The 13,863-nt window shown below is 45.9% G+C and overlaps 1 protein-coding gene across 1 annotated transcript in view; it reads right to left on the bottom strand.

The window, feature by feature from the left end:
- NLRP1 (NLR family, pyrin domain containing 1) overlaps nt 1-12,742 on the bottom strand; it is a 23,256-nt gene extending 10,514 nt beyond the window's left edge. Inside the window, 6 exon segments of the mRNA XM_015559182.1 lie at nt 2,438-2,608; nt 3,120-3,306; nt 3,396-3,457; nt 8,750-8,935; nt 9,873-10,875; nt 12,634-12,742. Of these exon segments, the coding sequence (XP_015414668.1) occupies nt 2,438-2,608; nt 3,120-3,306; nt 3,396-3,457; nt 8,750-8,935; nt 9,873-10,875; nt 12,634-12,742 (1,718 nt within the window).
- Nucleotides 12,743-13,863: the final 1,121 nt, after the last annotated feature.

Below are 13,863 nucleotides of genomic sequence, written 5' to 3'. Positions count from 1 at the left end.
AGGTGAGGTCGTTTCTTATCTCCATTCCAGGGAGTAAAGATTATGTACTTAAGCATGATTGTTCGTAGTTAGTGATTAATTACCCACCAGGCAGTTAAGAGGTTTCATTCCCTCCCTAACTTCAGGGGAAAATCCCTACCTGGGGAAACAACCTTTCTCAGAAGCAGAGGTGACCTTGGTTAAAACACAGCGCCAAGAAGGTGAGCAAACATATTAAGAACAGTATGCCATATATGCCAGGTCCCTTGAAACAGCAAGGATGGACCGGCTCCCGGCACATGTTCTTGTTTGAACTAAAGAAACACACAAATAAACAACCTCACTCTGGCTGCTGTGGTTTCCTGGCTTCTTCCTGCTTCTGTCTGTCTCTGCCTCCAACCTCACCCCACTTCTGGCCTATGTTTCTGGCCCAGCCTCTAGAAGCTGCCTCCAACCTCACCCCACCCCACTTCTGGCCTACGTTTCTGGCCCAGCCTCTAGAAGTCAGCCCTGGGCCTGGGTCAGTTCGAGGGAGTTCTGTGTCTCCCCTCTTACCCATAATTGATTAGGAACAGTTGAGGCTTCTCCTGCTGCAGGAGCGAGGGTCCTTATACCACTACCCCAGTCACTGGAGGGCAGTGACCTTGTGTGAGATGGCCATAGTTGGCAGAGCCATCCTTCTTGCTGGCACCACTCCCAGGGTGGGGGTTGGGTCTTCATTCCTTAAAGGGGACTGGGCAGCACTTCATAGCACCCACGGGAGGACACCCAGTGTCCATGGCCTCCAGTGACCACACAGGAATAGGAGGTATTTCTTTCTCAGAGGCTACAAGGCTTCCTGGAGAGAGTGCCCTGTTTCCATTCTCTCATTCCATGTGCTCTGGGGTTTCTGTTGGATTTGGGATGGCTGCTGCCCTCTCTGGGCCTCCATGTCCTCACCTCCAACATGGAGGGACCTGTTCCGCCTATTATGAGCCTATGCCCTCCTGTAGCTCCCCTCTCCCCCCTAACCCCCTATCCCCATCCCTCCTCTCATAGCTTGCTGCCCTACCTCCTCCTGTAGCTTTCCTTCAGCTGCGTGTAGCTTGCTACTCCACCCTCCTGCTGACCCCTGATCTGGTTGTTACACATCACAGCCTAATAACTATTGGCATATTACATCTTTATTATATAGGATTAGGAGTAACGGGTGAGCGGGGCATGGGTGCAGACTTACTGCAAAGGCCCAGCTCTGGAGAGGCCCTTCAGGATATAGGAGACGGTATAGCCACACATGCTCAGAGGGAAGGGGGCTGGGTGGTGGTAGCCCCATGGATGGGGTGCCCTTGCTTGTGAAGGGACAGAGTGGGCTCTGGGAGGACCCACATGTAGAGTGTTCACCTCCTGCTCCTTTAGGCTTGAGAAAGGAGGACTGGCGGAGGAAAAGCTGAGAGCCGGCTGGAGCCTTGGCCAAGACTGAGGGGTCAGGACACAGAGGTTTGGAGCCCTGTCAGCTCTGAGTGTGAGACAGGCCCCAGCCAGGAGCTGCAGGGAAATGTTCAGTCAGAAACTGGCTGTGGACTTGTTTTCAGGCTGGAGGGCTACAGGAAGTGGCTTGGAGACAGGGTGGGAAATGCGGGCTGGGGGTCACTGCACCCCAGCCACACCGCTCTCCAGTGCTCTGAGCCTGTTTCTGTCCTGGGGTCTCCCCCATGCTATTCTCAGCCTGGACTGCTTCTCCTGACTGGGCCTGGTCAACCCTCTTTCTGCTTCAGGTCTCAACCTGATGTCACTTCCCAAGAGAGGCCCTCCCTGCCCGAGTCTAATTGCATCCTCCTTCCTCCTCGCTCCCTACCCACCCCCCGCCCCCCTTACACGCTCATAACACAGTGCACTTTCCATTCACAAACTCCACGGAGCTCAGAGATACACAGTGTGTGTTAACATGTCATCAACATCTGTCTCCTTGTCGCTGGAGTGGAAGCTTAAGGGGACAGGACCCGTGTCTGTGGCTTACTATTGTCCCTTCAGTGCCTGGCCCAGTGCTTGGCACATGGGAGCCATGAAATGAATGAATGGATGAATAAGTGAATGAAAGAGACCATGAAGAAAGGAAGGACGGAAGGAAGGAAGCAAGGAAGGGAAGGAAAGATTGTTCTGGATGGAGAAATGAACCTAGGATTCTCTAAGAACATGTGGTCTCACTGGTAATTATCATTTCAGCCTCTCAAATCTGTTTCCAGCGCTGTGATGCATTTTATTTCATCACATCTATGAGTGGACATGGTAGTCCTGTTACAAAGATAAAGAAACCAAGTCTCATGGCCTAAGTCAGTGGCGGATCCGGTAGGGAACCCAGGCTGCCCAGGCACTTTGCTGCCCCTTTACTTCCTCTGTCCAGTTCATGTCCCCACACCCCTTTCCATCGCTCTCCCTCCCCTTCCCTGTCCTCTGCCCAGAAATGACCCCAGGGCCTTACCTCAGGTGCCCCAGGCACCAGTTAGACTTCCTGAGCCCTTCACAGAGCAGCCTCAAACCGAGGTCGCCCAGGTGGTTCTGCCGCAGGTCCAGCTCTAACCGGATATAGTTCTTACTGAGCATGGAGGCCAGGTCCTGGCAGCAGGCAGATGTGAGGCCACAGCTGACGAGCCTGTGGGAGAAAAGTACATGGGCTGGAAGTCATTGTTCACAAGGCCCTCTACTCAGGGTAAAGGGGAATCTGATTTCCCTCTCTAGCACCCGTGTCCCTTTGGGGGTCCCTGGTGACATAAAGGAAGATAAACACGTGTCTGGTTAATAGAAATCCAGGAGATTTTAATTTTCTTCTGCAGCTAAGGAGCCCCTGAGGATTAGAGAACCTCCCTTTCTCACTCCTGTGAGATTCCCAACAATCTTGCAACTCCCCTCATCAACATTATATGATTTATTTACCCAATGTTCCACTTGTGCACCAGGTCTGATTGTTAACTTCATCGGCCCTACCAAATGCCCAGGTAGCTGACACAGGATTCTTTGGTGGGTTTCAACACTGGGGTGTCTACTTGCTTCAAACCCAAATCACCCCATCCTACCTAGGTCTCAGCTTGTCCCTGACCCAGGGTCTTAGGCAGCTCCCTCTCCTTTGCCCACCCCTCAAAGTAGTGTCAAAGGGGAGCAATTACAGCAGCCGCTCCAGCTTGCAGGAGGAATGTCTCAGCTCCCGGAATAGGTGCCGGGCTCCGGTGTCCCGGAGCTTGTTGCAGCTCAGGTCCAGCTCTAGCAGGCTCCATTTGGTCCTCAGCGCACGGGCAAGGGCCCTGCAGCCTTCTGCTGTGAGGCCGCAGTTGGCCAGCCTGTGGGAGACAAACACTGATAGTCATGAGTTTCCTCACCTGTTGATTCCACAGACACCATGAGCACCCATGGGCACCTCTTCTGGGTCAGGCAGTAAGTAAGACCCCCCAGATCCCCAGAAATGTACAGGTACTGGGGGATTGACATGGAAGCAAAGACAAAAAATCTGAAAGGAAGCAAGAGAAAAGCAGTTACTTACCTACAAAGGGGTTTCCTTTGACTGGAATCAAACCCAGGACCCTTCAGGCTACAGGCTGACGCTCTATCCACTGAGCCAAACCAGTTTTCATGCAGCCCTTCTCTTGTCCTTCTGTCCCAGAAGGGCCAAGGCTCTTTTCTTTTGTGCCTTTGATTACACACCCTCCTGCTTCCCCTCTGACCTGTTCTTTCTGGAATCCCCTCTTCAGACCTCCAACCTCTCCTTTACCAATTCCTTCTCCTTTGTCCGTGTACTATGATCAGTTTTACATGTCCATAAAAAGCAAAGCACCCAGAATCCTTGAGTCTAGCATATTCAACTGATTTCCAGAGAAATCTAGTTATTAGTTAGGATTTTGTTCGGAGGTCTTAGATATTCCTACATCCAAAGGCAGTAAATCTTCCAGTTCTTTCATATAGAATTAGCTTTTGTAGTGAGGAAATGGTCACATCTGCCTGATCCATCATTAGTTCTCGTGAAAAATCTCTTTTATTGCACTGCCCCACTGAGTCAGCATGAATTAGATCCTGACTTTCATGATGAAGTGCTGAAGGTGGTGCTGGGCCGTGTGCTCACTGAGTTCCAGTCCCAGTTCTCCCATTTCTAGCTGTTTAAATTTGAGCAAGTTGGTTCACTCCACTGAGCTTCAGTTCTTATTAACTGGAAAATGGAAATCATTGTCCCTGCTCTGCCATTTTCACAAGTTTTTTTGAAGGCTGAAAGAAATATTTCTTGGAGTAGATACAGAATTGATATTTAGATTGTAAAGATCACAACATAAGCAGTACATTGTAGCTTGGTGTCTGCCCACTTGTTGTGAAGTTTAAGGTAGAATAAAGTTTTCTGATACCTTTTCAAATGCTTTTCCTCCTGGCCTCAGGTGGTCCTCATTAGAAGGGTTTTAGGAAAGGTGAAGAAGCCTCATGTGGATACAGGAGGCCCCAAGGACTGGGTTTGTTACCATCCTCTCGTGCTCAACTTATCCTACCAGGACTCTTCTTCAATGAGCAATTCCTTAACCCTCCTCTTTCTCCCAATCATTCAACACTTTCTTTTTTTTTTCACTTTGCTTGGAATCTAGCTTAAATTCTATATGTCATCAGTAATATGACTGAATGACTTACTCTCTTACCTCTCACCATATCCCTCTAGCTAACCCAAACTCTGCCTTTGTCCCACTATCCTACACCCACTCCCACCAGAGTAACAAGCGTGGTAGCTACAATTATGAATCACATGGGCTCCAACCATTACTGGAAGGCAGAAATCTCCCACTCTATAAATCTCCCACTTCAGTATTTTACTTCCCCAAGTCTCCTACACTCCAACCTCACACTCATTGTTAGTAAATAACTGAATTCCTACTTCAGTTATTTACTATTCAGTAAAGTGGAGCCATTAGGTTGAGAAAGTTTCCTCTTTTCTAGTTAATTGAAATGGTGTTATTAAGTGAAAGGTATTGGATTTTGTCAAGTACTATGTCTATATCTATTGAGATGATCATGTACTTTTTGTCCTTTATTCTATTAGCATTATGTATTGTATTGGTCAATTTTCCTGAGTTAAACCAGCTTTGCATTCCTGGGATATGTCCCTGTTTGTCATGCTTTACTATCCTTTTTATTTGTTTTTAGTATTTTGTTGAGAATTTTCATATCTATATTCATAAGAGATATTGGTTTGTAGTATTTTTAAGGCCTTGTGATGACTTTGCTTGTCTTTGTGTGATTTTGATATCAGGGTAATGCTGCTGTGATAGAATGAGTTGGCAATTATCCCCTCTTCTATTTTTCTTTTTCAGAGTTTGAGAATATTGGTGTTAATTCTTCTTTAAAGGTTTGGTGGACTTAATCAATGAAGCCATCTTGGCCTGGGCTCATCTATGTAGAAATTTTTTTTTTTTATAATTTAATCTCTTTATTTGTTATAGGTTTATTTAGACTTCCTACATCTCCTTGAGTCAGTTTCAGTAGTTGTGTTTTTTAGGAAATGGTCCATTTCATTTAGGTCATCTAATTTGTTGGCTTACAGTATTTAATATTTCTTTAAAGTTCTTTAAAAGTTTTTTTCTGTTAGGTCAATAGTGATTACCTCTCTTCCATTCCTGATATTAGTAATTTGAATTGTATCTCTTTTTATCCTAGTGAGTCTAGCTAAAAGTCTGTCAATTTTGCTGAGTTTTGCAAAGAACTATCTTTTGGTGTCATTATTTTCAGTATTGTTTTTGTATTCTCAGTTTTATTTATTCTCAGTCAAGTTCATATTATTTTCTTTCTTTGGCTTGCTTTTTTAAAAAAACACTTCTTATTTATTTCAGAGAGTAAGGGAGAGGGAGAGAGAGATAGAAACATCAATTATGAGAGAGAATCATTGATTGGCTGCCTCCTGCATGCCCCCTACTGGGGATTGAGCCCACAACCCTTGACCAGAATCAAACCCGGGACCCTTCAGTCCACAGGTCGGTGCTCTATCCACTTTGCCAAACCAGCTAGGACCAGCTTGCTTTTTGTTATATTTTCTCCTGTTTTTATTTCTTTTTGATTCTTAAAGTAGAGCATTATTGATCTGAGTTCCTTCTTTTTCTCCCCCTTCTTTCCCTCTGACCATTTCCTCTTTCTTTCTTAAATATACTTTTGTTTTGTTTGAATAGTTTTAGGTGTCAGAAACATTTGGGCATAAATACAGAGATTTCCTTCATAGCCTTGTCCCCACATACACACCTCCCCCATTATCAACACCTGGCAGCACAGCAGTGAATTTGTTGCAATCAGTGAACCTACATTGATACATCATGATCACCCAAAGTCCATAGTTTACATTATGCTTCACTTTTGATGCTTTATAGTCTATGTTTTTTGACAAATATAAAATGACATATATCCACCATTGTAGTGTCATACAGAATAGTCACTACGCTCTATCATTTTTCTCCCCCCGCCCCCAGCCGCTGGCAATTACTGATTTTTTTTTGCTGCCTTCATATTTTTGTCTTTTAAAGACTTTTACATTGTTGGGATTATACAGCATGTAGCTTTTCAGATTGTGTTTTTTATAACCAGTCATATGGATTGATAGTCCCCCCATGTATTTTCATAGCTTTCTGGCTCATTTTTGCACACTGAGGAATATTCCATTGCATGGATGTACCACAATTTTTTTTATCTGTTCACCTACTGAAGGCCATCTTGATTGTTTTTTTGTTTGAGCAATTATAAATAAAGCTTCTTTAAACATTGGTGTGCAGGTTTTTGTATGGGTATGGGTTTTCGACTCATTTGGGTAAACACCAAGGAGCATGATTGCTGGATCATATGGTAAGGGTGTGTTTAATTTTGTAGGAATCCGCAATTTGGCTGTATTATTTTGCATTCCTACCAGCAATGTATGAGGGTTCCTTTTGCTCCACAACGTTGTCAGCATTGGGTGTTGTCAGTGTTCTCAATTTTGGTGATTCTAATGAGTGTGCAGTTGTATCCCTTTTTCTTTTTTTTAAATCTAGGCATTACTATCTATACATTTCTCTGTCAGCACTGATTTAGCTGCATCAAATAAGATTGGTATGCTGTATTTTTGTTTTCATTCATCTCAAAATATATTTTTTAAAAATATTTTTTTATTAATTTCAGAGAGGAAGGGAGAAGGAGAGATAGAAACATCAATGATGAGAGCAAATCATTGATTGGCTGCTTCCTGCACGCCCCCTACTGGGGATTGAGCCCTGCAACCTAGGCAAGTGTGCTTGACCGGGATCAAACCTGGGACGATTTAGTCCACAGGCCAATGCTCTATCAACTGAGCCAAACCAGTTAGGGCTCAAAATACTTTGTTTGTTTGTTTTTCATAATTTTTAAAAAATATATTACTCATTTATTTCAGAGAGGAAGGGAGAGGGAGAGAGAGCATCAGTGATGAGAGAGAATCATTGATTGATTGGCTTCTTCCTCCACACCCACCACACTGGGGATTGAACCCACCACCTGGGCATGTGCCTGACCAGGAATCATAACCTCCAGATTTATGGGTCAACGCTCAAACTCTGAGACACATTGGCCGGGCTCAAAATACTTTTAAATTTGCCTTATGATTTCTCCTTCCACCCATTATTTATTTAGGAGTATGTTGTTTCATTTCAGTGTATTTGTGAATTTCCTAAATTTCCTTCTGTTATGATTTTTCAATTTCATTTTATTATGTTCAGATAATATAATTTGTATGATTGTAATTCTTTTAAATTTCTTGAGTTTTGTTCTATGGGGCATCTTATTTGTTTACAGCTTTATTTGATACTTATTGGACATCTACCCTTGGTACCTCAAAGGCACTTGAAACATGCACAAAATCATACCCATGACATCTCCTCCCACCCCCACCCAGTATTTCCATCTCAGTGAGATGCCATTATCCTATGCATATCTCTGTCCTGAATCTAAGATCATCTTGCATAGCTCCATCTCCCTTTCCCCATTAATCCAGTCCATTACTCAGTCTGGTTGATTTTACTTTTCTTGAGATCTCTTAAATCCATTCACTTCTTTCCATTTTCATGGCCAACACTGTAGTCCAAGACACCACCATTTCTTGCAGGAACTTTGTTAATTTCCCTTGGCCCAAGCTCTCCCCATCTTTACAGGAACAACTGAAACTTTCCTTTGAATTGGTTTTCCAATCTCTCCTATTGCTCTCCTCCATTCTGGATTTTATATGGTAGTCTGTTTCTACTTTGAAAATGTACTGATGATATCAATCTTTTGATTATAATTACATTGCATTAGAAAAAACAACCACCTAGATTCCATCTGGGCCTTGCATAGGTAGCCTGGCTTCCTGATCTCTGTAGCCTCCTCCTGTGGCTCCTTTGCTCTCCATCCTCCAGCCTCACTTCTCAGCTTTCAATCCCATGACAGCCCATCCTCCCTCCTGCCACAGGGCCTTTGACCTTTCTGCCCTCCTGCTTCACTTAGGTAAACCCTCTGTAGTCTTCACATGTCCTTCAATATTCACTTTATTCAGGTCGTTTTCCACTGCAGGCCCTTATCCGGGCCTGTAATGGCACATTTGTTTGTGTGGTTAATGTCAGTCACTTGCAAACTCTGTGAAAACAGGATCCTGTCTGTGTTTGTTTACTGCAGTAGCCATGGTCAGAGAGGGGCTCAATGAATATTTTTTGACTACAAAGACCACACACCCATCCTAGACATAACTTCTACCTCCGGTCTCCTGTCCATCCCTGTTTCAGATCAGAACCCAGGCCAGACTCACCTCAAAGACGCCAGGTGGCAGCGAGGGCTTTCCAGGGCGTCACAAAGGCTCTGTACTGCAGAGCAGCTCAGAGAGTTCCCACTCAGGTCCAGCTCCTGCAGGCTTCCAGGGACTTTGAGAACAATTAGCCCAGGGTGGTGGGAACAAAGGGGCAGTTCCAGAGACTGATCACCCCTGGCAATAGGCCTGCCCATGGCAGCCTGGCACTCAGAGGGGTCAAACCCCATGGTGTTGGGCACAGTGTGCACATAAGACCCATACACACCGGTCACATCTCCCCTGTCCCTCTCTCTCCCTCAGGTGCAGCTGGGGCCAGTTTAAAGATTCCTGGTGGCAGATGTTCTTCTCTATTCTCGAAATCCCTGGAAGCCTGCGGGAGCTGGACCTGAGTGGGAACTCTCTGAGCTGCTCTGCAGGGACAGAGCTAATTGCCCCTCCTCTGTGTGGTTTCTCACAGTGCAGCCCTTGCCGTTCTACATTGCAGTGCTCATTTAGTGTGACTTTCCCATGGGAGTCTCTCCAGACTCTCTGTGTCACCATCTATTGCAAACTCTCTTCCTTTGTCTTCGTGCCTCTGATTCCTCTTGCTCTCCTCTGGCCTCCGCCTTTCTGCCTGCTCAGGACACTTCTGAAGGGCACCACCACTTGCAACACCTGCACCCTGGTCCATTAAGGATCAGCTTACCTTTATAACCACAACAACTAGAAATAAATTAAGTATCTGAAAATAGAGGACTGGTCGGATATTTGTGGCACCTTCCCTTTGGGAAACGGTATGGTCGTTCAAAATGGTGTTGTATCAGGCTACTTCATAACACAGAAGAAAGTCTTGATATAAAAGTAAAGAAAGAAATCTGACTGTAAACTAAAAGGTACAGTATAGCTCAGTTTTGCTCTAGAAATGTGCATAAAAATAAGACTAGAGGATATATACCTCACTTTATAATGAAGGTCCCTTCTGCTCTGAAATCAATCAAAACATATTTTAAAAAATTATTGAGAAAAAAAGTTACTGGTGATCTCAGTCCTAAAGCTGCCGGGGCCAGGCTTAGTGGGAGTGCCCCAGTGCCCAGGGCGGTGGTACCAACAGAGGAGCTGGAGAGAGGGGAGGGGGAACACTCACAGAACTACACCAGGAGACCTTTGAGCTAGTTTTTCCTCTCCGCCGTCATTCAGTTGAAGCATCTTCATGTGATGGCAGAATTTAAAGCAGAAGGTGAACACCAGGAGCTCCATGTGAGTGTGGACACATATCCTCATCCCATAGAAATTGGACATCATTTCTGTCAGAAACCTTTTGTCCTGATTCTCATAAAAACAGTGGAGCATGTGCCAACAACATGGCCCAAGGTTACGATGCTTGTAGTCAATTTCCCTCTGCCTCAACTGCAGCAGATAGAAATGCCTCACCCGTGACAGGCTGCATTTGAAGATGCTCTCTAACTCTCTCATCCCCTGATCACTCAAAAGACCAAACAGGAAACATGTGGTTGGTTCCCCAAACAGGTCATGCCTGTCATATACATCTGTCAAGTCTGTTATAGTTTTGATGTTATTAAAGCGACCACTTTCCAACACTCTATCGCCTAAAACATAGGACATTGCTGCAAAGAACTCCTGGAAGCACCGGTGAATGAAGCTGTAGCTCCGAGGGGTGGGGTGCTCTTGAAGAACACCCATGTTTAAGAGAGTGGCGATGTTGGCCCCGTCTAACCCGTGTTTCCTGAAGTCCTCAGGGCTGAACAGAGTCTTTCCTTGACAGGTGCCTTCAGCAGCCAGAGAGCAGAAGCCCCTCAGCTTAGTCCCAAGGGACTGAGCCTGGAGAACATGAAAAAAGTAGTGCAGACAGAGGGCTGTGGTCGTCTGGGAGGTCAGTGAGAGTGGTTGCTCCTGCTCCATCTGCTGCTTCAGGCAAGTGCAGACCAGCCAGGACACCAAGGGCATTAGACACATGGTGAAGAGAGCCGGGTTGGATTCAACTGAGGTAAAAGCTCTAATCGCTTGGCCCTCATCTGTGAAATATTTGTAGAAATACTCCTTCCTGGCCGATTCGGAGAATCCCAGGACCTCCACCCAGTGAGGATGCTTTAAAGAAGGAATGAGTTGTCCCAGAGCTGTGATCCGAGCTGTGATCAGCAGGGAATGAGCTCAGCGAGACTCATGGTCTCTGATTGGGCCAGCTCTCTGCAGTTGAAGTAGAAGACATGCTTGAAGCGGTCCCTGAAGAGCCAGCCTTCCTCCCAGGCTCTCCTCACCTGCCTGGCCAGGGTTGACTTCCCGATTCCAGCAAGTCCATGCACCACGATAGTGGGAGGCTCCCCCTGGTTACTCAGGCCTGGGCCAAATAAGTCTCCAATCTCCATCAAATGTCTTTGTTCATCTACCACCTCATGATTCCTTCTTCTCCAGAGGAGGAAGCAATAGCCTCTGGGTTGAGATCTGTGTAGAAGTAGCAGTTGTGTGAATTTCTGGTGCAAATACTCATTTCTCCATGACTCTGTGGGGTAGGAACTCTCTCTTTTTTTGTTATGGAATTTTTCTTTGATTCCTAGAGAAAGGAGAGAAAGATGGAACATTTGTTCAATTGTTTCTCCACTTATTCCACAATTGTTTTCTGAACCCACTTGAAGCTCCACCCTGTGCTGGCTGCTGATATTGTACATTCTTGCCAGGCCAGTGGAGAAAACAGGGTCCTGAGGAGAAGATCCCGCTTAAATTTTTTTTGAATTACTGATTTGCTTTATAAAAATAGGATCGTATATGTATACAGAATTTTATTTTTTTATTTTGTTTTATTGCTTAAAGTATTACAAATAGTATTACATATGTCTCCTTCTTTCCCCTCCACTCCTTGACATTCCTCCGGCCTCCCCTACCCACCAGTGTCTTATGTCCATTGGTTATGCTTATATGCATGCATACAAGTCCTTCGGTTGACCTCCACATTAAGTTTTGACTTGACCAAATCATTCTCATAGGGTGATGTTTCTTCCTTCTGCAAATATCTAATCTAGGGCTTACACTGCGAGGCACTTATCTAGAGTCTGGGAATAAAGAGTGAACAAACAGACACAACTGTCTGCTCTCATTAATTCCATGACCTGAGCTATTAGCCCCACTGAGAATCAGTTTTTTCATTCATAAATTGTAAGTAGTTATGGTCAAGTGGAGGATATAATGGATGGTGAAGCAGATATGATTGGTTCCTGAGAGTACCTCCTCCGCATCCACCCATTTAACCACATGGCAAGGATATTCTTCTACTCGCACCTGTGGTTTTCTGTCTGAGGACTCTCTCTCAGGCATTGGGTGTGACAGGCCAGAAGCCCTGGGGAACTAAAGCTCCAGAGGGAGCTCTCAACCAGTGATAGATGGCAGTAACCTGACCCCCAGGAAAGACAGTACTGTCTCTTGAAGATCCCTAGTTCATTGAACCTCAGTTGCCCCAGAATGCAGGTTTCATTGGTTTCCCCCCTTCCCTTCCCACTTCTCTCTCCTAATGGTGCTTCCAGGGAACCAGTTCTTGAATAAGCCACCTGCTCTCCAGTGTCAGCTTCTGGGGGAAACCACCTGGACAGAGGAAAAAGTGGTTTATGAACTGTGAGGAGCTGAGCATATGTCAGGGACTGTGCCCCTGGGAGGAATCTCAAGGTCATATCTCTGTCAGATTCCAAGTGGAATTACTGTTACATCCTTTTCCCTTCTTCCCTTCAGAATATTTTGAGTGACTTTCATCTCTCTTCATAGATGAATGTTTGAGATGATGCAAGTGACCCATCTGGGGTCCTGAAGCCCAGTTCATCTTGGGAAACCTGCTGGACCTCCAGAGCATGTGGGCCAATTTTCACCTGTAGCTTGGTGAGAATAGGGTATTAGGGGCCCACTCCCTCCTCTGGTATCTTCATCTGAGGATCCACTTTTATTGTCTCCCGTGAGAACATTTCTTTCAAAGTGCAGATCTTCTAATGCATCAGTATGGCCACTCTGAGTCATGGTTATGGCCCACCCCACTCTGAATCCTATGTCTGCCTGAGGTGCCAAGAGAGGACTTAGGTCTTTTGGTGCCATGTTCTCCAAAATATCCTGGTTTTAATGGATCTGCTGGCATTCCACATATCTAAATTCTCTTAATTTACTAAAACTTTCAAAATTCTACCTTTACCACCAATACTTCTATCAAGATACATTTTAGCATTATGCTTTTGACCAGGGGTTGGCAAATTCTGGCCAAATCTAAGTGTCTACCTGTTGTACAACCTGTGACCTAAGAATGGTTGTTACATTTTTAAATGGTTGAAAAAGTCAAAGAAGAATTATATTTAATGACATGAAAATTATATAAAATTCAAGACATGTGAAGAGATGTACATCGAGGTACATGAAACTCATAGGTCCTGGTACAGACTCAACTTTAAAAGGACTTCATTTATCACATTATAATGAAACTAGAGGCCCAGTGCACAAAAATTTGTGCACTCAGCGGGGTGGAGGGAGGGTCACTCAGCCCGGCCTGTGCCCTCTTGCAGTCTGGGACCCCTCGGGAGATAATGACATGCTGGCTTAGGCCTGCTCCCAGGTGGCAGAGGGCAGGCCCAATACCTAGGTGCAGCCCCTGGCCGGGCTCAGAGCACGGTTGATTTGGGAGTTGGGGCGCTGCCCCCTGTCATGCACAGAGGAGGGCAGATTGGGAGGTTGTGATGCCACCCTCAGTCACGCTTAGGGTAGGGCCGATTGGGGGGTTGGGGCACCGCCCCTTGTCACCCTCAAGGCAGGGTCGATGGGGAGGTTGCGGCGCCACCCCCTGTCACGCACAGAGCAGGGCCAATCAGGGGGTTGGGGCGCTGCCCCCTGTCACGAACAGAGCAGGGCCCATCAGGGGGATTGGGGCTCCGTACACTGTCACACACAGAGCAGGGTCGATCAAGGGGTTGGGGAGCTCCCCCCTATCACCCACAGAGCAGGGCTGATCAGGGGGTTGGGGAGATCCCCCTGCCATGCACAGAGCAGGGCAGATCAGGAAGTTGTGATGCCACCCTCAGTCACGCTCAGGGTAGGGCCGATTGGGAGTTTGGGGCACCACCCCGTCACACTCAAGGGAGGGCTGATGGGGAGGT

The sequence above is a fragment of the Myotis davidii genome, unplaced genomic scaffold (genome assembly GCF_000327345.1).
Source record: "Myotis davidii unplaced genomic scaffold, ASM32734v1 scaffold1394, whole genome shotgun sequence".
In the NCBI taxonomy this organism is placed as follows: Eukaryota; Metazoa; Chordata; class Mammalia; order Chiroptera; family Vespertilionidae; genus Myotis; species Myotis davidii.
This window is presented reverse-complemented; position numbering and strand designations above follow the sequence as displayed.